General features: G+C 40.2%; 1 protein-coding gene across 3 annotated transcripts in view; it reads left to right on the top strand.

Annotated features, from left to right (window-relative positions):
• The window catches only part of LOC140200830 (protein phosphatase 3 catalytic subunit alpha-like), a 422916-nt gene that overhangs the window by 215136 nt on the left and 183623 nt on the right, over positions 1-24157 (top strand). For 2 of the 3 annotated variants that reach the window (XM_072264453.1, XM_072264455.1), the window contains one exon: positions 6592-6792. In XM_072264453.1, the coding sequence (XP_072120554.1) occupies positions 6592-6792 (201 nt within the window). Of the gene's footprint in view, positions 1-2929; positions 3001-6591; positions 6793-24157 lie in introns of those variants that run through there. The other variant, XM_072264454.1, reaches the window with a different exon arrangement.

Raw genomic sequence — 24157 nt, 5'->3', positions numbered from 1 at the left:
GCAACCTCAATTGTTGCTCAAGAACAATTTGCTTGCAGTAATTCGAACTTGCATTTTAAGAAGTCCTGCTTTGTTGTTTTTTAAATTCAAAGTTGTTGTGCTACTTTGCAACAAATTTAAGATTTTTGTGTGCAGTGATGTCGGAGACTGACTTTTTAAGATTCCAGTGCTTAAGACATAGTGGAAAATTGCTCACGTGTGCCCTGGCAAAAAGCTGGCAAAGATCCAGTTTAACAAATCTTAAAATGCTAAAGAGTTTCTAGGCATAGCAATTAATTTTAATCCAACAAACTTGAGTTTCATTGCAAGTATAATTGGCCCAGTTGCTATAGACACATGCGCATAAGTGCAAAGCAGTTTTCAGATACTGTGACAAGAATACACATAGATTAAGATGTAGCTGGCCTGGGCTGGCACCAGTGGAATCAGCAGTTGGTCTGCCACCTGTCTTCAGGAGAGAGAGATAAGGAAAACAATGGAGCAGCATTTGGAGATGTTAATGAAGGAAGGAGAGCTGTCAAGAGCGGCTCCCCCTTTGAACCCTGAACTGTTTGAAGTGACGGACAGGCGATACCCCAGCAGGGAGATAAAAAGGGATAGGTTTGCTAAGGCAGCACACACATGACACCCGAGGTAACAAGACCCTGGAAGCAGTGCATCTCTCACAAGTCGGTGGGAAGTACTGGGCCATAAACGCACAGGGTGGAAAGGCACGATCGGCGGGAACCTGGTGTGTGTCCACCCTTGCCTGGGTGCCAGGTTCACCGCAGGGAAACGATTGTATCTGGAAACGGAGGGGTCACGGTCGGTGACCTCAGATGACATCACAAAGGACTCGCCCGAAAGCTGACTGCGAAGGTCTGTGTGTCGAAGCCGTTTTTGAATATTCATTCGTTTTGCTCTCTCTCTCCTTCCCCCCCACGGTCCATCGCCACGGCAGCGATTACTGCAAACTGAACTGAACTAAATTGAACTGAACTTTGCGTCACTTTGAAACTGGTCATTTACCCCTCGACAACGATAGAGCTTGATTGATCCTGTTATCTTAATTCTGTGTACATGTATGTTTATCATTGCTGAACTGTTGCATTTATTATCCTTTTGATTAGAGTACTGTGTTGCTTGTTTCTTTAATAAAACTTTCTTAGTTCTAGTAATTCAGACTCCAACTGAGTGATCCATTTCCGCTGGTTTGGCAACCCAGTTACGGGGTACATAACAATACAAACAGGAGATTACTGATATGATCTCCTTATTCCCAGTCAATACTTTCAGCACTGGAAATTAGTTTGTTACTCAGTCACAATTCAGTGTTCACCCATTTGAGAGATACTCAGAAGATCATTTTACACATATCTTGCTGTTATTTGGTAATCCCTCCAGATCATTTACTTCCCTGCATCTTTCCTTTCTTTTCCTCTCATGTGTGTGCTTCAGTGACCAGCAATTAGCCTTCCTCAATAAATTACTCTTTACACTGACGCTGACAATAAGTGCTATGAATTCCTTTGTGAAGGCCATCTCATTAAATCAGCTATAACTAAATTTGGATTTTCAATGCCAGTGTGCCTCTTCTTTTGAAGTTATTCTGAATGAACAAGAGAACCCATGGTATATTCAACCCAATTTGCATTTGTGGTGTAATCATTATTCCATTTATCACATTTTGACTAGTATGTACTTTGCCTACTAGCAAAATATGAAACAAGATTATACAATCCTGAAATGTTTTAATGAATGATGTATATAAGGTTGATTCTGCAGTTGAATTCATCCATGAATTATTTAAGAATAAAATTTATGTCCCACATTTATGTCTTACTGTAAATGTAAGCATACTGAGAACGATTCAATAATCACAGTAGCCGATTTCACCATTTATAATTTCTTATTGAATAAGTAATACTGATATTAACATGGGTTATTTTTGCTATTTACACCTAGTTCATAAGTTCACTTTTCTTAAGTCAAGTCAAGTCAAGTCAAATTTATTTATAAAGCACATTTAAAAACAACCCAAGTTGTCCAAAGTGCTGTACAATCCATAACAGGTAGCTAAAATCACAAATACAAGAAACACAGATATAAACAACAAGGCACACATAGGCACAAAATAAACAGCATATGAGCCTAAGCACAAGCAAAAAATCAGCCACATCAGGAAGATTCAAACGCTAGTGAATAAAGGTAAGTTTTGAGCCTGGACTTAAGAGAGTCAATGGAGGGGGCAGATCTGATAGGGAGGGGAATGCTGTTCCACAGTCTAGGGGCTACAACAGCAAAGGCGCGGTCACCCCTGAACTTAAATTTTGATCGTGGGACAGCTAGAAGCCCCAAGTCAGCCAACCTGAGGGACCTGGAAGTAGAATAAGGGGTTAGAGGGTCTGTGATATAGGAGGGGGCCAGTCCATTTAGGGCTTTATAAACAAACAGGAGAACCTTAAAATCAATTCTAAACTGTACTGGTAGCCAGTGGAGAGAGGCCAGGATAGAAGTAATATGGTCCCTCTACTGGGCACCTGTCAGGAGCCTGGCTGCGGTGTTCTGGACCAGTTGCAGGCAGGACAGGGATAACTGACTAATCCCGGTATACAGGGAGTTGGAGTAGTCCAAGCTTTAAGTCAAGTCTTAATGAAAGTAATGTAAGCTCATTGCATAAATGTATGCAGTTTTGTGTAGAAATAAGCATACTTCCACTTATTTTGATAAGGTCAAGTAATATAATAAGCAATACCAGAGTTGATTGCAGAACACTTTAGGTTTCATAAGCAGATTCTATTTCAATATATGTGGCTGAATTGAAGAGTTTGTCTGAGCATTGTCAGTTAAGTGAAGGGCCTAATGATGCACAGAGAGATTGTTCAGTTTGTGAAATCTTACAGGAAAGCATTCTGAAATGGCTCCTAACTGAAGCAGAACTCACATTTAAAAGAGCAGTTCAAATTGCTGTATCAATGGAAACAGCAGACAGATGCAATTTAGTTGCAGTCAGGAATGAAGGTGAGTGTGAACAAAATTGTAATGTCTAAACAGAAACCTGCCTGGCTGAACAAATTGTGTTACCATTGTAGCAGGGGCTCACGTACACCAGAACAATGTATATTTAAAGGTGAAACTTGCAGAAAATGTAATGACGTAGGACAGAGACAAAGAGTATGTCGGGCAGACAAATATAAATGGACTGTACAGGGAAGAGAAAAAGATTAAAAGTCAACTTGCAGTTTCTAAAAGAGCACTAATCTACTTGCTGTTGATGAAAACTCTGACATCGATGAGAGTCAGACAGGACTGAATAACCTTCAGATTTACAGTGTGAAACCTAACAATATATAAGCAATATAGCTTACCCCTAAAGTGAACATCAAATTAATTAAAATAGAATTGGACACTGGCTTGGCTGTTTCAGTCATTCCACAAAATTAGTTTGATTGGCATTTCTAAGATACTAAACAAAAGCCTGCAGATATCCAAATAAGAACTTATACTGGAGAAAAGATAACTTCAGTGGGAATAACATATGTAACCGTGAAATACAACAAGCAACATGCCACATTGGACTGATGTGTGGTAAAAACAGGAGGACTAGCATTGTGGGGATGTGATTGGCTGAGACAACTGCAACTTGATTGGAGATCCATCCACTATTTGCATGCCACATCTCCTGCAAAAGAGTCAACTGAAAGCAAATTAAGAAAGATACTAGATGATGTCACAGCAGTGTTCAAAGATAGCATTGGAAATCTCAAACATATCAAGGGCAAAACAATGTTAAATGAAAATGCAAAACCCATCTTGTTCCTTTTCCCATTCGTGATGAAGTTACCAGTGAGCCAGATTGCAAAAAGGCTGAATGCATTCTTTCCAAAGTTGTGTGGATCCCATGGGAAATAACCATAGTCCCAGTAGCCAAGAAGAATGGGTCTGACAGGATCTTTGGGGATTTTAAGGTCAATCCGGTACTGAATGTAGATGTATCTGCTCGCCAGGATATCTTTGCAACCCTTTCTGGAGAAAAACACTTAAGCAAAGTGGACTCAGCTAAGGTACAGATGGAAGAAGAGTCCAAAATGTTTCTCAAGATAAACACTCAGAAAGGTCTTTAATACTATAATAGGCTTACTTTTGGCGTAGCATCTGTACTTGCACTCTGGCAGAAAGTGATAGGGCCTGATAGGGCAGGTACTGCAAGGCTGCATTGGCAATCAGTATTACCTAGATGACACTATTGATATAGGTAAGGATGAGAAGGAACATCTCCAAAATCTCAAGACACTTAAAAAGATTCAAAGATTATGGACTCAGTGCACAATGCAGCAAGTGTCAATTCACGAACTGTGGCACAGGGATTACACGTGTGCTGAGAAAATTCAAGCAGTGGTGGATGCATCAAGGTCAGAGATGTGCCACAGTTATGGACCTTTTTAGGATTTGTCGATTACTATAACACGTTCCTGTCAAACCTGGCCACTGCGCTGCACCCCTCAAATTTATTACTGCAGATCGGGAAGAAGTGGCAATGGACAAAGCAGTGTGGCTTTCCAAAAGACAAAGGAAATGGTGACATAAAACACTGTACTTACACGTTATGATCCACATCATCCAGTGAAGCTTGTCTGTGACACCTCACCTATGGTATAGGTACAGTTATATCACATGTTATGAGTAATGGAAGTGAACACCCCATAGCCTTTGCATTACGTTCCCTTACTGCTGCAGAGAAAGATTATGCACAGATTGACAGAGAGGCCTTGAGCCTGCTTTGGAGTGTAAAACGTTTCAACCAGTACTCACATGGGAGAGAGTTTACTCTCATTACTGATCATCAACCACTGGTGACAATTTTCAACTCACGGAGAGGTGTTCCACTAACAGCAGCAGCCTGAGTGCAGAAAGCCAGTGAGATTGCATCTGCTGTAGAACTATTGTGGCAATAGATAAACTGCAGTGGGTCAAGGTCTTTGCTTCTCTTCTTTCATGCGTTTTTTTAACTTTAATTTTGATTTTTGTTGGTGATGGAATTTCCAAAATTTGTGAATAGATTTTTAGTTCTATTTGCAGTGTTTGATATGTATGCTCTGAAATCCAACTGATTTTCCAGTGACCGGTCTGTCTTATTTACTGAGTAGTTCAGCCTTTCCCATATTTTTCAGTAAAATTTCACATTTCTTGGAGATAATTCTGAATAACTATTACCACCTGCATTTATACACACTAGTGTCACCCTGCTGATCAACACATTCCTCAGTCAAGTGGGATTGGTTATTAATCTTATTGCTTGTTTTGACAGCCACTTGCAGCATTCTGAAAGCAAGATATAAAGTCTGCATGCTTGACACATATTGTCAGAAGAAAACTTTAGCAACAAAAAGCTGACTTTTCCAAGTTCCACTTTAGAATGTTTGAAAGGTTTCAAAAATACATTTAATGTCAGAGAAATGTATACAATACACATCCCGAAATGTTTTTACTTCACAACCATCCACAAAAACAGAGGCGTGCCCCCAAAGAATGAATGACAGTTAAATGTTAGAACCCCGAAGCCCCCCCAGCTCCCCCTCTCACGCGTAAGCAGCAGCAAAGCAATGATCCCCCCTCCCCCACAAGCAAATAAAAGCACTGGCGCCCCCCACCCCCAACCTAGCTCTGAAGCGTGCAGCAAAGCATCAATAAAGACACGGACTTGCAGTATCCCAAAGACTACTCGTTCACCCGGTAATTCAACATACCACAGGCTCTTTCTCCCATAGTAAGGGAAAAAGAGATCTCCCCGTTTCACAGGGAGAGGGGAGACATAACAAACAACTCACTGATTTACGATGTTAAAAGTATGTTGCGTCGCTTTTTCCGAGTTCTATGCCCAAAGAACTTGGGTCTCTGGGCACACAGCCAGCAGCCAGCTTGCTGCTTTCGATCTTCTGTGTTCTCCCACGCCACACCGATTCCCTGCAGAGGCATCGACCACAAGACTGCCCGCCTCCAGTGCCATGAAATCCCGGAACTCCGAAGGCGAGCTAATCTTCTAGGCTGCATCCATGGTATCTTGAATAATGGCAAGTCGTGAGACCCCGAGAGCGGGTCCCAATCCCACAAAGAACTGAAGTCAGCGTATAACTCCAGGTCAGGGTCTTCAAAAGAGATCTGAAAGGGAAAAATAGAGATATTAAAGATAGAAATAGAGCTGTTTCTGAAGATACAAGCAAAGGAGTCACCGTTAGGTGCCATTAGCACCTTAGCTCCACCCACAGTGTTTACTCAGCTTTTTTAAAACTGGAAATTTGGAGCTTTTACTGTTTTATAGTAGACTGCAGCATTGCAGTTTTTAACATTTCTGTTTTTATCTGTTTATCAAGCCCCAGCTACAATACAGAGTTCTTAAATATAAAGCAAAAAAAAATGCAATAACTAAGCAGCTGCTGCTGGGGATTATGATGATTATCATATGCATCAGAAAGAAATTATTACTTAAGATTTTTCTAACTGCAACGATGTATAATATATATCTGTGTTGATCTCCACTCAGTAAATGCAGTAATTCGGATGATAAAGTAATCTAAAGATTCTGTCTCTGTTTCTATGTTTTTTCTGTTATAGCTGTTCCTTTCCCATTAAGTCATCGACTCACCATGAAGGAAGTATTTGATTGTGATGGCAAGCCACGGGTCGACCTTTTGAAGGCTCATCTCACCAAGGAGGGAAGAGTAGAAGAAAATGTAGCACTTCGAATTATTAATGAAGGAGCTTCCATTCTTCGCCAAGAAAAAACAATGTTGGATATAGAAGCTCCTGTAACAGGTAGAAATACACTGATTTATCATTTTGAGATGTAAAACATCTATCTATCAAATAAAAAAATGCTAATTGTATTTGCAAATGTTTTAAGAACTGAACTATTCTTATACATTGCCATGTGTGGCTCCTATTAGGAATGAACTGAGGCACTGAAAACCTCCTCATATTTTGTCACTGGAGATAGGAGCCTTGAGGATGTTGGGACATGTCTTGAGAGTTTTGCAAGGGAGTTAGCTGGGATCTATATTGCTCGTTACTTACACCCAGGAGTGGAGCAGTGGTAGTTCCAAAGAATTTCTAAACATTTTGAGTTGTCACAAACTGAAAGACGATTCAAGAGTTTGGGACTGCTTGTCAAGGAGAAAGGTTAGTCTATATCACTGACTTGCATGTTCAGGAAACAAATACTTCAATGTTCCAGCACAAGAGTTTTGAAGGAAGTCAGAATTGCACAAGTGTAAAATCTAAGGTTTGAATTCTGTTTTGAAAATGCAGCCTGATGCTGGTGTTAAAGCTGCTTTACTGACTGATTGTGTGCTAACCTTGCAAATGATTATTATTTAATTTTTAGCTTGTATTTTATTCATTTCTTTCACATCATCCTCAAATCAGACTTAACTGTGCATTATGGTTAGCCATTGGAGGATACCACTGTAGGTGGCTTACAGAGTTTGAAACAATGAATAGGTAATCTTTTTTTCTGGTTTGTTCGAAATACATATTGGCTAGACATCGTTGGGAAGTGTCTTGCTCCTCTTTGCATAATGTTTAAGTATCTTTTATATCGATCTAAGGCAGACAATTTGCCACCTTATTCAAACAACAACAAAAGCATAAGAGGAAAGGCAGAAAGCCCTGCCTATCAGGGTAAAATATCAAACGAGTCTTGTGGTGATGTAATTGGTCAATCTCTCTGAAACCAAGGAAATGAATAGCAGAAAAGCTCCTCAGCATCACTGGAAGTGCAGACGCCAACTTTTGCGAGTATATAAACAGAACAGCCTGGAAAATTATCTCTGGCATTAAACAAGCACAGTGCATTACTGCATAGTACACTTTGGTAGTGGGTCTGGTGCTCTTGTCCACTTGAAAGAAGCCCTAAGGGAACTGAATTCAGGTGTGAGTTTCTGTATTGGAGTTAAAGAAGGAGGAAGACAGGGCTGGCAGTTGGGGGCCAGTCAGAGTCTCTGAAGTTGATGAATGCCTGAGGGTGAATGATGTTACCTACAGACTGAAGCCATGGGAAGGGAAGAGAGAGGGGCATTTAATGCCTTCTATGTAATACTTTTGCGGTGAATTTCCTATAGTAATGTATACAGTACTCGGAATACAATAGAATGCTTTTCAACAAGCCCAGCTTTTATACTGAATGCCTTAGTCTATGAAGGCAAGCACATGAAATGCCTTTTTCACTATACTTACTGCCTTCACTTTCAGAGAATAATGATGGCCCAAAGATCCTTCTGTATATCAACACTTAATTACATTTATGAAATATTGCTTGACAAAATGTTTTTCCTGGAACACTTCCCCAATTATAAATCGAGGGATATATGTGGTGATAAATGTCAAATGTACGTCTTCAAGAACAGAAGGATCTGGAGTAGGACAGTCAGTCCTTGTGATTGCCCTGCCACTTAGTAAGATGATGGTTGGCCAAATCTTAGCCTGAACACAAGTTTTCTGCTTCTTGTCATAGTTTTAAACCCCTTGTAATTTGGTCCTTATCCACAGAAACTGCTTGTGTCTTCTTAAATTATATGCAAACAGATGCGGTTCTCCTGGAAAGTAGGGTCCAGAAACAAGTGTTGTGATCTCAAAATAAGAAGTTAGCCATTTAGAACAGTGATGAGGAAATTTCTTCATGCACTCAGACAATAACAAAAAATTGGAATTGTTTACTCCAGAGACCTGCAGAAGTTCTGTCTTTGCGTGTGTTAAGGATTGAGACTGTTAGATTTTCAGCAATAAAGGCAATCAAGACACAATATGTTCACCAAGGAAAGTAGAACTGAAGTGAATGATTTTTACGTTAATGAAGGAGCAGCCATGAGAGGCTAAGTGGTCCACTCCTCCTCCTGTTTCCATGTCCTTATGTTCAGTGATGTGCTGCAGGGATCACTATTGGATGACATCATTGCTGACTTGGTTAGTATGTTTGCAGATGACACCAACATTGGTAGTGAAGACAGTGAAAAGATTTACAAGAGAATTTAGACTAATTTGAGAAGTGGGAATGGCAAATGGAATTTAATGCAGAAAAGTGTGAGGTGTTGCCCTTTGATTTGTTAAACCAGGGCAGGAGTTGCTCAGTAAATGTGAGAGCCTGGAAAGTGTTGTAAAACAGAGGAAGCTATGGGCACAAGTACATAGTTCCCTCAAAGTGAGCTGCAGGTAGACAGGGTGGTGAAGAAGATGCTTGTTGTGCATGCCTTACTTGGTTAGACATTGAGTATAAGAGTTGGGGCAACATGTTACAGTTGTACAAGAAGATGGTGAGACCCCACTTGGAGTACTGTGTCCTGTTCTGGCCACTTCAGTGTAAAAAGAAGGTCATTAAGCTGGAAAGATTCAGAAAGGATTCACGAGGATGCTGCAGGGACTGGAGGGCTTGAACTGTCAGGAGAGCCTGGAATGGCTGGGTCTAGGAGAGGAGCATAGGGGAGTTATAAACCTCAGAGAGATTTATAAATTATAAAGGGGCATAGGTTAGGTGAATGATCAGAGTCTTTTTTCAAGGTAGAACAATCTAAAACTAGAAGGTGTTGGTTTCAACTGAGAGGGTGAAGATTTAGAAGGGACCTAAGGGGTATCTTCTACACACAAAGACTGGAGTGATTTGCAGATGGAATGAGCTGCCAGGGGAGGGTAGAGGCAGATGGCCTAGTATAAAAAGAAATTAAAGATTAGCTTTATTTGTCACACGTACATCGAAATATTGAAACATACAGTAAAATGTGTGGTTTGTGTTAACGACCAACAGAGTCAGAGAATGTGCTGGGGGCAGTTCGCAAGTATTGCTATGTTTCTGGCGCAAACATAGCATGCCCACTTCCTACTAAATCTAACCCGTATGTATGTCTTTGGGATGTGGGAGGAAACTGGATTACCCGGAGGAAACCCTCTCAGTCATAGGGAGACTCCTCAGAGACAGCACTGGGAACTGATCGCTGGTACTGTAATGCATTGCTCTGTGGTAGCTGCTATGCTACTGCGCTGGGCACATGCACATGCACCAAGATACAGTGAGAAGTTTTATTTCTGTACCATCCAAGCACATCAGGCAAAAGAAAATCTGTAGATGCTGGAAATCCAAACACCACACACAAAATGGTGGAGGAGCTCAGCAGGCCAGGCAGCATAATGAAAAAAAGTATAGTCGACGTTTCGGGCTGAGACCCTTCCTCAGGGCTTGAGGGTAAAAGACGAGGAGTCAGAGTTAGAGGAGAGGAGGAAGAAGCACAAGGTGATAGGTGAAACTGGGAGGGGGGTGAAGTAAAGAGCTGGGAAGTTGATTAATGAATGATTTACAGGGGTAGAGAAGGTGGATTCTTATAGCAGAGGACAGAAGGCCATGGAAGAATGAAAAGGGGGAGGAACACCAGAGGGATCTGATGGTAAGGAGGTAAGAGGAGAGAGGGAAAAGGGAGTGTTCATGCCATCAGTTTGGAGGCTACCCAGATGAAATATAAGGTGTTGCTCCTCCAACCTGAGTGTGGCCTCATCACGGTGGTGGAGGAGGCCGTAGATCGACTTATCAGAATGGGAATGGGAAGGGAATTAAAAAGGGTGGCTACTGGGAGATCCTGCTTTTTCTGTTAGCAGCATAAGTGCGTTGAGGCAGCAAAAAGGAAACCAGCAGAATGCAGAGCATAGTGTTGTAACTACAGAGAACGTGCTGTGCAGGTGAACAATGCAGATTATATTGTTGTAACTACAGAGAACGTGCGCTACAGGTGAACAATGCAGATTATATTGTTGTAACTACAGAGAACGTGCGCTACAGGTGAACAATGCAGAGTATAGTGTTGTAACTACAGACAACGTGCTCTGCAGGTGAACAATGCAGAGTATAGTGTTGTAACTACAGAGAACGTGCTCTGCAGGTGAACAATGCAGAGTATAGTGTTGTAACTACAGAGAACGTGCTGTGCAGGTGAACAATGCAGAGTATAGTGTTGTAACTACAGAGAACGTGCTGTGCAGGTGAACAATGCAGAGTATAGTGTTGTAACTACAGAGAACGTGCTCTGCAGGTGAACAATGAAGCTGCTTAAAACAGATAGGTACATGGAAAACAAATGTTCACAGTGATCTGGGCCAAATGTGGAGAAATGCGACTAGCTGAAGTAGACAACTTGGCCAGTATGGATGAGTTAGCTCAAAAAACCGGCTTCAGTGTTGTCTAACTCTATGATGTTGTAGAAGTCCCTTACTCCATTATTTTGCCGCTCTTTTCTTCAGCCTGGTTGCCATTTTGGATGTCCTCTCAGCCAGCTTCCTAAATTATGTCCATAGTTCCTTCAATAACTGCAGGTTTAATTGCCTGAAATCTGTTCCTTCAATTTCCCATATCGCTTAATGGTGAAAAGTTATCATGGGGTGTGCCCAGGTTTTCTAAGTGGAACCAACACTTCCTTTTTTGTTCACCATGAGGCAACTTTCTTTTGGAAGTATTGACAACCAATAAATACTGATGAAGTACGACAGTTGTTAATTTTGTTTCACTTTCAAGAATTCTTCAGAACTACTCCCTGTATGGCAGAGTTACTGAAGTACAGTGAAAATCATATTCATGCATGAACATGGCAAGTTTCCACTCTTTCTGTGATGAAGTCAATAGCTGCAGGGTGGGAGCAACTCCAAGCATAAACTCCAGAAACTGAGTCACGATCAGAGTTGTTATCACTGAGTGTGTCTTGTCAAATTTGTTGTTGTGCAGTACTAATACTGTGCGAAGACAAAAAAATTCTAGATTTCAAAAATAAATAGTGTGAAAAAGGAATAACAATATAATGTTCACGAACAGTTCAGAAATCTGATGGCAAGAGAATAATCTGTGTCTAAGTTGCTGAGTGTGGGTCTTCTGACTCCTCTAACTTCTCCCTGATGGTAGTAGTGGGAGGAGACATGTTCTAGATGGTGAGTGCCCGTAATGATGGATTCCACCTTCTTGAGAAACTGTCTCTTGAATATGTCCTCAATAAAGAATGTTGTGCCTGTGATGGAGCTGGCTGAGATTTCAACTTTCTGCAGCCTTTTGCAATCCTGTGCATTGGAGCCTCCATTTCAGGCTGTAATGCAACTGTCTCCTCAGTACATCTACAGAAATTTGCAAGAGTCTTTGGTGTCATAAACATCTTCTCAAACTCCTAACGAAGTAGAGCTGCTAATTTGACCTTTGTTGTGATTGTTAGTGTCTTGTGTCTTGGATAGATCTTCTGAGATGGTGACAGGCAGGAACTTAAAGCTGCTCACCCTTTCCATCACTGACCTCTCAATGAGGACAACTGTAAGTTGTCCCAACTTCCTCTTCCTGAAGTCGACAGTTAGTTACACGGTTTTGACTACATTCAGTGCAAGGTTATTGTGACACCACTCATTCAGTTGCTCATCTCACTCCAGTATGCTTCCTGAGATCCTACCAATAACAGTGGTGTCATCGGCAAATTTATAGATGGTGTTTGAGTTGACTTGTCCTAGCCAAACTATCATGAGTGTAGAGAAAGAAGAGCAGTGGGTTAAGCATGCCTATTCGAAACTTACCTGTGTTGACCATCAGTGCCGAATTGAAATTACTGATCCATACTGACTATTGCTTCCCAATGAGGAAGGTACAGAGGTCTAGGTTTTGAAACTTGGTGATTAGTACGGAATGGATGATGGTGCTGAATGCAAAGCATTAAATTGAGTGAATAAACATCAGGCTGACATGTGTTTTGAAGTTGAAAGGGTACTCCATAATAGAATGGAGAGCCAATGATATTGGCCCGCTGTAGACTTGTTGTGGCAAGAAGCAAATTACAGTGGGTCCTTGCTCAGGCAGGTGATAGTTCTAGCCATCACTAACTTCTTGAATCACTTCATTACAGTAGATGCGAGTGAAACTGAATGATAGCCATTGAGACAGCTGCCCTTTTGAAGCAGGTGGGAACCTCTTATTATAGCAGTGAGTGGTTGAAGATGTCCTTTAACATACCGGCCATTTTGGGCACATAGATTTTCAGTAGCTGGCCAGGAACACAGTCAGTGCCTGACACCTTGCAAGATTTCACCCTCCTGAAGGATGTTCTGACAGCAGTCTCTGCAGTCTGACAGCAGAGACAGCTATTACAGAGTTGCTGGATATTGTGGGGATTCACTAAAGTGTGGTGTTATTCACCCTTTCAAAATGTGCATTAAAAACTTGAGTGAAGCATTATTGCCTTTTATTCTCTTAGGTGTCACAGCTGTTGTGCATCCAATTGCGCCCCTAGTTTAAAAATTCCTATTTCTTTATACCACTACATAATAATTTTGTTTATTAAAATGATGCACACAATTTATATGCACACTTAGTTTTGAAAGTAATCTGATATGCTTACAACATACTTTTAGGGATTCAGGATCTTATTGAGACTGCTTGTATTTTGCTTGCATTGCTGGTATCTGGAGGTCTGAGAGGGGTGATTTCCTGTAGGAAATTGATGAACTCTGTTATTACAAAAGGCTTTATATTTCCAACCAGGTCTGATCATGGAGAATGCTCTGTAGTAGCAATACAGAGCCATCAGATTTGGTGATTGATTTGGATAATTCTCCCTCCTGGCCCATTTCCCTGCAAGCAACAGAAATACTACACATGCCCATTCACCTTCTCCCTTACCTCCATTCAGGGCCCCAAACAGACCTCCCAGGTGAGGCAACACTTCACCTGCGTATTTTTTGGTGTTGTCTACCTTGGTGAGACCTGCCTGGGGGAACCACCTCGTCGAGCACCACCACTCCATCCGCCAAAAGCAGAATTTCCTGGCAGCCGACATTTATCATTCCTATCCCCATTCCCATTCTGACACGTTGGTCCATGACCTCCTCTCTTGCCACAATGAGGCCCCCCCCTAAGGATGGAGGAACACCTTATATTCTGCCAAGGTAGCCTGCAGCCTGATGACATGAATATCAGTTTCTCCTTCCAGTAATTTTTATTCCTCTCTTCTTCCATTCCCCACTCTGGTCTCTTAGCTCTTCTCTTCACCTGCCTGTTACCTCTTCCTGGTTTCTCTCCATCTTCTTTCTCCCATGGTCCATTCTCCTCTCCAATCAGATTTGTTCTTCTCTATCCTATACGTTTCCCACCCATCTGGCTTCACCTATCACCTTCTAGCTAGTCTTCCTTCTCCTGCCCCCTCCTTTTTATTCTGACGTCTTCCCACTTCCTTTCCGGTCCTGAATAAGGATTTTGGCCTGAAACATCAACTATTTATTATTTTCCATAGATGCTGCCTGACCTGCCGAGTTCCTTCAGCATTTTGTGTGTGTGTAGTTTCATATTTACTTAAAAGGTCCTCCTGGATGGTCTATTGTTACGTGAATTAATTTTCTTACAGTTTGTTGCAAATTTAGATTTTAAACATAACCAGCATGAATCAAGATTAACCTGCCATATTCCACTATGTTCACTCTGACTCTGTGGATGAATTTTTTTCAACCATGTATGGTGAAAAGGTCATACTTGTTTATTTTTCTACCTGCATTGAGGATGACGTTCCCCTGGTATTTCATAGTGGAAGATCACACTTGTCTAATTGGTGTGTATTTTGCACTAGCAACTAGAGTGAGGCTTTCCACATCCTTTGTTATTATCAAGTAAATTGGATGACAACTCCTAGCATCCAAACATCCAACGATGCCGCTGACAATATATGATGATGTTTTATGGGCACCTAACCTACGATGTGTACTTTTTGTTATTTTTTCAAACATTGGATGTTTGTCGGTGTGAGGTTTTCGTGGATTCTATAGTGTTTCTTTGTTGCTGCCTGCAAGAAGATGAAACTCAAGGTTATATATGGTTGTACATGCATTGCTGATAAATTTACTCTGAAACTTTGAATCTGCACACACAGTGATACATTTGCAAACCAAGCTCCTCTATACAAGCATCTTGCCAAGAGATTTGTATTAAAATATATGATGCAGTGTTCACTTACAGGTCACCCGCTGAACATGACAGAAAAGGTTGTGGGTAGTAATTCATGTGTGTTTGTGACCTTTAACCATTGTTATGAGTCCTAATCAAGCAAAGCAACTGCTCTACCAATGAGAATTGCACATGAAATCTTACTCCGTAAAATGTAGCTATCAGGGATTTTTAAAAATTAAACAAAAAATAAAATATATTTCTTACTTTATGTGTTTTTTTACCCCACTTCCTAAAACTCTTTCAATTCCTTTATCGTTTATTTTTCATCCAGGTTTCTTTTACTAGATTACATTTTAATTTAAGATCCTTAGTTTGCATACTGAGTGTCAGAACAAAATTCTCTGATGGACTGAGATTGCTGCAGTTTGTCAGATTGAAAGGAATCTTTGGATATCAGTTGCCATTTAAAAGTCACTTAGCAGTAAGGTGTGTGATAAAATGGAATAACTCTCTTTGTCATGAAGCACAGAGTCTACTATCTCTAACAAAATCAGTATGTTAGCATTTGATCTTCTTTCTGTCTTGCTATCAGATGTCCAAGTGATGAACCTGAAGCTGATCTGGTCAGTACGTTCTGCCATGATTGGACCTTTCCCTCAACTCTGTCAATCAGCATATTATTCTCCCTCCTTGTCAAATCAGATTTCTGAATTATTTCTTGGTCTATTTTTAAATTGTTTTCTATGTTTCACACCCGGTATAGTTCATTCTCACTTTTTTCATGAGTCTTGGTTGTAGTTCAGGTATTTTCAGGTAGGTGTGTCTTATCTTCAACCATTGTTGCCTGTGCATCAAAATCAGTTACTTAACTTTTATAATGAATTTTTAAATTGAATTATATGGATTTTAGAAAATAATTGAAAGCACATAGCTTGCATCGAGCCATCATGAATTAAATCTTTAATTTTTTTTTCAGTAACATGTAGTCATTTAACTCTTGATTTCAAGAACAGCTAAGATACACAAATATTATAATTTTTCTGAACTAGCTCAGTAGAATGAGCATAAATATTTACCTTAATACCTACAGTAGTTGTGAATCCCTGGCTCTTCAATGTAACGCAGGATAGTGTCCCTAAGTTCTTGTTATATTTAAGTATACTTACTGGTGCACCAGCAGAGAGAAATGAACTGTTGGTTAGGTAAAGAAATGTATTTGAATGATTGTATTCTAAATCAAGCAACATCCATGTGAGCAATAAACAACCAGTGAACAATTGATCTTGACGTGCAGAGTGTGTGTTTTCAGCGTGTGTTGGAAGTGTGCAGGACATCATATTGGTTAGCTTTTCTGGAGTATTAAAGATCCATATCAGAGTCGAGAGGTAGGTGCATTGCCCATGCAAGTTTGGAGAGTAACATCTGTCTGCAAAATTAATTTCTGACTGACTATAACATATGTTATGCAAGATGTAATTGGTTTTCTCAGGATCATAGAAGGCAAACTAGTCATTGCTAACGGGACTGCTGGAAATTGTATCAAAAGGTATGTTGAAATTTTATAGTCCCCTGAATGTAGTATCGCAAAGGACAGGAGTATTCTTCCCCAGCTTGGATTCACTTGACAACCATATTAGCTTCAAACCACTGTAGAATCAGAAAATTGGAATTTCTGCTAACACTTGCAGCCAACTTGCATGATCTAATGGGACCTGCAAGATGGTAGCATTGAGATGTGCATGGAAGGATGGATTTAAGAGTTTAGGAGGAATTAAAATAGATGACGAGACTTTTGTGTATCAGTAATTAAGGTGAGAGCAGCTGAGTAGCCTTCATGCAAGTTGTGTAGTTAGACTATCTTTGATCTGAAAGATTTATGAGTATAAGCTGTGAATGTGTCATCAAGCTACTGCTCGTAAAATTAAGTAGCACAAAAGAAAATTATTGCCACTTGGAATGTAAGAACTCTATATCAAGCAGGAAGATTGGACAATGTGATAAATGAAATGGAAAGACTAAAGATTAACATCATGGGAATTAGCGAAGTTCGTTGGATAGTTGCTGGAACATGTCAGATTAGAAATAAAACACTAGTTTATTCTTGTGCAACATCCCATACTAATGGAGTAGGAATTCTTATGGATGAAAACATGGCAAAAAATGTTTTAGGACATTGGGCAATATCAGAACGAATCCTCCTTGTTAGATTCAGAGAACCACCATTTGATTTAGCAATTATACAGGTATATGCACCAACAACAGGTGGAACAAATGTAGATATTGATAAATTCTAAGATGAGCTTGAACAAGCAAAGAATGGATGCAAATCTCAAGATATTGTTATTGTCATGGGAGATCTAAATGCTAAAGTAGGACAAGGTGCTGATGGAAATACCATCGGAAAATTTGGACTGGGGGAAAGAAATGAAAGAGGTGAGAACTGGGTAGAATGGTGCAAGATGAATAATCAGGTTATTATGAATACTTACTTTAAAAACCATCCAAGATGCTTGTGGACCTGGAAAAGTCCAGGTGATAACACTAGAAATCAAATTGACTTTATTACTATAAACCAAAGATTTAGAAACTCAGTGACTCAATGCAAAATATATCCAGGTGCAGACTGTAATAGTGACCATAATCCAGTAGTATTTCATGTAAAAGTAAAACTTAAAAAATGAAAGAAGCAAATACCTGAACAATCCCTTGACTACTTGCAATTAATTAAAGAAGAAAACTTAACAAAAATTTACAATTGAAGTAAGGAATAGATTTCAAAGTCTAGAAATAGAATCTGTTGAAGATGATAGCAATCATGTAGAAATGAAATTTAACTCTCTAAAGGATGCCTTGGTAGAATCAGCAAAGTCAGTGATTACTAAAAAAGAAAAAAGCACAAGGATTAAATGGATGACAGATGAATTAAAAATCTAATGGAAGAAAGGACGGAAGAAAACAAATCCAATAGAATATAAGTCCTTAGATAAAAAAGTTAAAAGCTTATGTCAAAAAGCCAAAGAAGAATGGTTAAACCAGGAATGTGAGCAAATAGAAAGAATCCCTATTGCTGATCCAAAAAGGTTACATCAACAAATCAAGGATATCACTGGTAAAAAGCTCCTCTGTTCTTCAGGTGGATGTTTGAAAGCAAAGGACGGTACAATTATCATGAAAAAAGATGAGATTATGAACAGATGGACTGAGTATATTCAAGAATTGTTTGAAGACGATCGAGGCGAAAAACCAGAAATTAAGAAAATCATTGAAGGTCCAAGTATTTTAAAATCTGAAATTTGTAATGCAATAAATAAGATGAAGAAAGGAAAGGCAGCAGGTCCTGATGAATTAGTAATAGAACAAATTATTGCCCTTGAAACTTACTGAGTCATCAATGACATTTACGAGACTGGAAAAATACCAGAAGAGATGAAAAAATCAGTATTTATCACTCTTCCTAAGAAAGCTGGAGCAATAGAATGTGAATTACATAGGACCATAAGTTTAATGAGTCATATCACCAAGATACTTCTAAGAATTTTGATGACAAGAGCTAAAAGTAAGATGCAAACTGAAATAGGCAAAGGACAATGTGGTTTTGTGAAAGACAGAGGTACAAGAAACGCAATATTGATGTTAAGGATACTATCAGAACGAGCTATTCAAGTGCAGAAAGATTTGTTTGTTTGCTTTATCGACTACACAAAAGCATTTGATAAAGTGAAGCACAATAGGTTATTTGAAATATTACAGAAAACTCTAGATCTAGATTCGAAAGACCTCTGCCTAATCAGAAGTCTCTACTGGGAACAAACTGCTGCTGTAAGAATAGATGGAGAAGTGAGTCAGTTTACGAAAATCAAGAGAGGCGTTAGACAAGGGTGTGTTTTCTCCCCTGATTTATTTAATGTGTACAGTGGAATAATATTACAAAAAATAAGAGACATCTTGGGAATCAAAGTTGACGGTGAAAACATCAATAATTTCAGGTATGCAGATGTCACTGTCTTAATTGCAAGTATGGAGGAAGGACTACAAAACTTAATTGATATAATTGTTGAAGAAAGTGCAAAAATGGGTGGGTCTATCAATTGCAAAAAGGCAGAATGTATGGTGATATCCAAAAACAAGGAGAATCCTGTCCGTAGGCTGAGAATAAATAGGGAAGACATAAAACAAGTACAGAACTTTTGCTACTTAGGAAGCTGGTGCGATCAGGTGGCAGGTGCGACTTGGACATCAAAAGAAGAGTAGGGATGGCAAAAGACACCTTTATGAGAATGAAGAGTATATTGACCAATACTAAACTAGACATATCAACCCGTCTCAGAGTGCTGAAATGTTATGTTTATCCAGTTATATTATATGGCTCAGAATGTTGGACAGTATCTGGTAACATGAGGAAATGAATTGTAGCAGCAGAAATGTGGTTTTTGAGGAGGATGCAAAGAATATCATGGACAAAATGAATATCTAATGAGGATGTCATGAACAGAGCAAACACAAAAAGAGAAATAATGTATGAGATCATGAAAAGGCAACGTAACTTCATTGGACATGTGACTAGGAAAGAGGAGTTAGAATGTACGGTAATTATGGGAAAGATTGAAGGGAAGAAAGCAAGAGGAAGACAAAGACAAATGATGATGGAGACAGCAGCCAGGGAACTGGAAATGAATACCAATGAATTGATCCACTTGACCCAAAACAGGAGTGTGTGGGCCATGGCAGTCAAAGCTCAAACTGGGTATGGCACCTGATGATGATGGTGATGATGACATGTTAATTTAAGACAAGTACAAGGTTGCTAGTGTCTAGGGAAAGTATGGAACACATGTAAGTGTTTTCCCAGTATGTTGCACTGCCAGCCCAGGCACGATTACTGAATGTTCTGGGCTGCTCTGTCAGCAATCCTGGGCTGATGGATTTGCATGTAATGCATATACCATCTCTTTCGCCCGGTGGTACAAGTTACATTTATAGATGTACCTTGAGTTTTAAGTACTGTATGCTTCAGTGAATGGATACTGCTTTCTTTATTTCTCTATTGGCATCATTCACTGAAAGCTTTGGTTCCTGTTCACCATCAGCTAATCATTTTCTTTTTTTACAATGCTGCAACTGATAATAGACACAAGGAATCTGTTTAAGAGTGGATAGAAAAATATGTGCAGGAACATGAAATCAAAACAAGAGTAAGCTATAATGCCCCTCAAGCCTACCCTGCCTTTTTTCATTGTTATCTAACTAGGACTCAACTAATTTTCTGTGCCAGTCTTTCAAAAAGTTTATCTGTCTCCTATTTTCTATACCATCAAAGACCAAGCTATCACAATGCTTCAGGATAGAGAATTCCATAAATTTTCTGTCTGCAAGATGAAATCTTTTAGCAACCCAGTTTTAAATGATTACTGCTTCCCTTGTAACTATTGAATTGAATTGACTTTATTACTTACATCCTTCACATACATGAGGAGTAAAAATCTTTACATTATGTTTCCGTCTAAATGTGCAATGTGCAATTTATAGTAATTTGTAATAAATAGTATGTACAACAGGACAGTCAGTATAGCATAGAAATACAATTGTATAGGTGTGAATTAATCAGTCTGATGGCCTGGTGGAAGAAGCTGTCCGGGAGCTTGTTGGTTCTGGCTTTTATGCTGCGGTACCATTTCCCAGATGGTAGCAGCTGGAACAGTTTGTGGTTGGGGTGACTTGGGTCCCCAATGATCTTTCTGGCCCTTTTTACGCATCTGTCTCTGTAAGTGTTCTGAATAGTGGAAAATTCACATCTACAGATGCGCTGTGCTGTCTGTACCACTCTCTGCAGAGTTCTGCGATTGAGGGGAGTACAGTTCCCATACCAGGCAGTGATGCAGCCAGTCAGGATGTTCTCAATTGTGCCCCTGTAGAAAGTCCTCAGAATTTGGGGACCCATACCAAAGTTGTTCATATTTTTTTCACCACTCAGCCGCTATGTACAGATCCTCGATGATGTGTATGCCGAGGAACTTAAAGCTGTTCACCCTCTCAACCCCAGATCCATTGATGTCAATAGGAGTTAACCTGTCTCCATTCCTCCTGTAGTCCACAACCAGCTCCTTTGTTTTTGCAGGGGCACCCGAGCTGAGGGTCAAAGGGGCAGAGGTGAAGGAGCCCCTTACCATCTGCCAGCAATCTGACAGGAAGTCCAGGATCCAGCTGTACAAGGCAGGGTGAAGGCTGAGGTCTCTGAGCTTCTTGTCAAGCCTGGAGGAAATTATGGTGTTGAATGCTGAACTGTAGTCAAGAACAGCATTCTCGCATAAGCATCTTTCTTCTCCAGATCCGTAAGGATGGTGTGTAGAGCTGTGGCTATTGAGTCATCTGTTGATTGGTTGTGTCAGTTGGAGAATTGTAGGGGGTCCAGTGTGGATGGTAGCATGCTACAGATGTAGTCCTTGACCAGCCTCTCAAAGCATTTGCTTGGTATTGAGGTGAGTGCGACAGGACATGTTACCTTTGTCTTTTTAGGTACAGGGACAATGGTGAATGTTTTGAAGCAGGAGTGCACTCTACACTATGCGTCTTTGTTCAAGCTTTGCTAGTGGAAATGTCTTAATATCAGATCCCCTTGTGATCTTATAAATTAGGTTTAGGGTTAGGGTTAGGGTTAGGGTTACCCCCCAATCTTTCAACTTACGAGAAAAAATAAAGATCCAACTTCTTTAGTCATTTCTGATAGGAAAACCCTGTTATCCCAGGAACATCATTTGGATTGTATCTAAACCTACTACCTTTTTTCTTAATTAACGGGACAGAGCTGTGCATAATGTTCCAGATGTGGCCTCACCAACACCCTGTACAATTGTACCAAACCTATTTCTAAACTCCAACCACCTTGTAATAAAAGTCAGTTTCCCATTTGTCTTCCTAACTACTTGCTGCACTTGCCTGCTAACTTTCTATGTTTCTCACACAAAAGCACCCAGATCCCTCTGTACTTCACTCATTTGTAATTGCTAGCTATTTAGATAATTGCCTGCCTTTTGATAACTTCTTCTGAAGTGCAGGACCTTGTACTAAAATTCATTTGTCAAGTCTGCAGCCACTCAATCTATCTTTATGCCAATGAAGAGTCCAAATATTCTCATTGCAGCATGCCCTCCCACATATTCTAATGTCAGTGGCAAACTTTGAGACCTTGTACTATGTTCCTCCTTTAGTACTTAGTATAAGTAGTAAGTAATTGATGGCCATGAACTGATCTTGAGGCATTCTGCCTGTGATCAACTTCCAGCCTGATAAAGATCCACTCATTCTTATACTTCTTCTTGAGTCAAACAAAGCCAAACGCTAGCATTTACACATCAGTTTACATATTAGGAGTGCATGCTGAGGTGATATTTGAGCAGGTGTTTATTTTAATTGTTCACTAAAAATGTTAAAGTGCAAACTTTGAAGTTGTGACAGGGCTTATATGCTATCACCTTATAAAGTAAAATCAAGCAACATAGGCAACAACAGGGCTCCATTTCCAGATGAACTCAATGCCTTCTGTGCTCGTCTTGATAGTCAAATCATGAAGGCAGCTCTGACACCCCTCCTGGTGATCCTTTGATTAAAGTCTCTGAGGTCGATATGCAAGCATCCTTCAGGAGGGCGAATCCACGGAAAGCATCCAGCCAAATGGGGTACCTGGCTGCATAGTAAAGACCTGTGCTGTTCAGCTGGCTGCAGTGTTCACTGAGAGCTTTAATCTCTCACTTCAGCAGTCTGAGGTACCCGGCTGCTTCAAGCAGGCTTCATTCGTACCGGTGCCTAAGAGGAACGTAGAGCCTGCCTCAATGACTATTATACGTACACATAAAAACACAGTGATGAAGTGTTTTGAGAGGTTGTTGATGAAACACATCAACTCCTGCTTGAGAAGTTACTTGGATCTGCTGTAATTTGCCTACCGGCACAACAGGTCCACAGCAGATGCCATTTCTTTGGCTCTTTGCTCAACCCTGGAACATCTGGTCAGCAAAGATGCCTACATCAAGATGTTCTTCCTTGACTGCAGCTTAGCATTCAATGCTATCAGTCCCTCAAAACTAATCAAGAAGCTTCCTTGGCTTCAATACCTCCTTGTGCAATTGGATCCTCTATTTCCTCACTTGCAGATCCCAGTCAGTTCAGCTTGGCAACAACATCTCCTCCACAATCTCCATCAGCACAGGGGCATCACAAGCCTGTGTGCTTAGCCCTCTTCTCTACTCGCTTTACACTTATGGTTGTGTGGATAAGAACAACTCCAGTGCCATATTTAAGTCTGCTGACAGCACCACTGTTGTAGGTCGATTTATAGGTGGTGAGGAATCAGCATATAGGAGGGAGTTTGAAAGTCTAGCTAAGAGTGACACAACAACAACTTCTTACTCAATGTCAGCAGGACCAAGGAACTGATTGTAGACTTAAGGAGGGGGAAACCAGAGGACCAGTAGCTAGTCCTCAGAGGGGAAGAAGGGAAGAGGGGAAGCAACTTTAAATTCCTTGGTATTGTTATTCCAGAGGAGCTGTGCAATTACAGAGAAAGCACAGCAGCATTTCTAATCCATTAGGAGTTTGAGAGATTCAGTATGACATCTAAAACTTTGATGAACTTCTATAGAAACGTGGTAGAGAGTATATTGACTGACTTTATCACAGCCTGTGTTTCCAATGCCCTTGAATGGAACATCCTACAAAAAGTAATGGATATGGCCCAGTCCATCACAGGTAAATCTGTCCACACCATTGAGCACACCTACACAGAGAGTTGTCACAAAAAAAAACAGCATCCATCATCAGAGACCTCTACCACCCAGGCCATGCTCTCTTCTCGCTGCTGCCATCAGGAAGAAGGTTCAGGAACAGCTATTACACCTCAACCATCAGGCTCTTGAACCAGAGGGGATAACTTCACTCAACTTCACTTGCCCCATTGCTGAAGTGTTTCCACAGCCTATGGACTCACTTTCAAGAACTCTTCATCTCATATTCCTGATATTTTGATTCTTATTTGTTTATTATTATTATTCTTTCTTTTTTTCTTTCTTTCTGTACTTGCACAGTTTTTTGTCTTTTGCACATCAGTTGCCGCCTTGTTGGTGCAGTGTTTCAATGATTATATTATGGTTATTGGATTTATTGAGTATGCCCACAAGAAAATTAATCTCACGGTTGTTTATAGTGATATATATATACTTTGATAATAAGTTTACTTTGAACTTTGAAATACTT

Source organism: Mobula birostris, chromosome 7 (assembly GCF_030028105.1).
Source record: "Mobula birostris isolate sMobBir1 chromosome 7, sMobBir1.hap1, whole genome shotgun sequence".
Classification (NCBI taxonomy): Eukaryota; Metazoa; Chordata; class Chondrichthyes; order Myliobatiformes; family Myliobatidae; genus Mobula; species Mobula birostris.
This window is presented reverse-complemented; position numbering and strand designations above follow the sequence as displayed.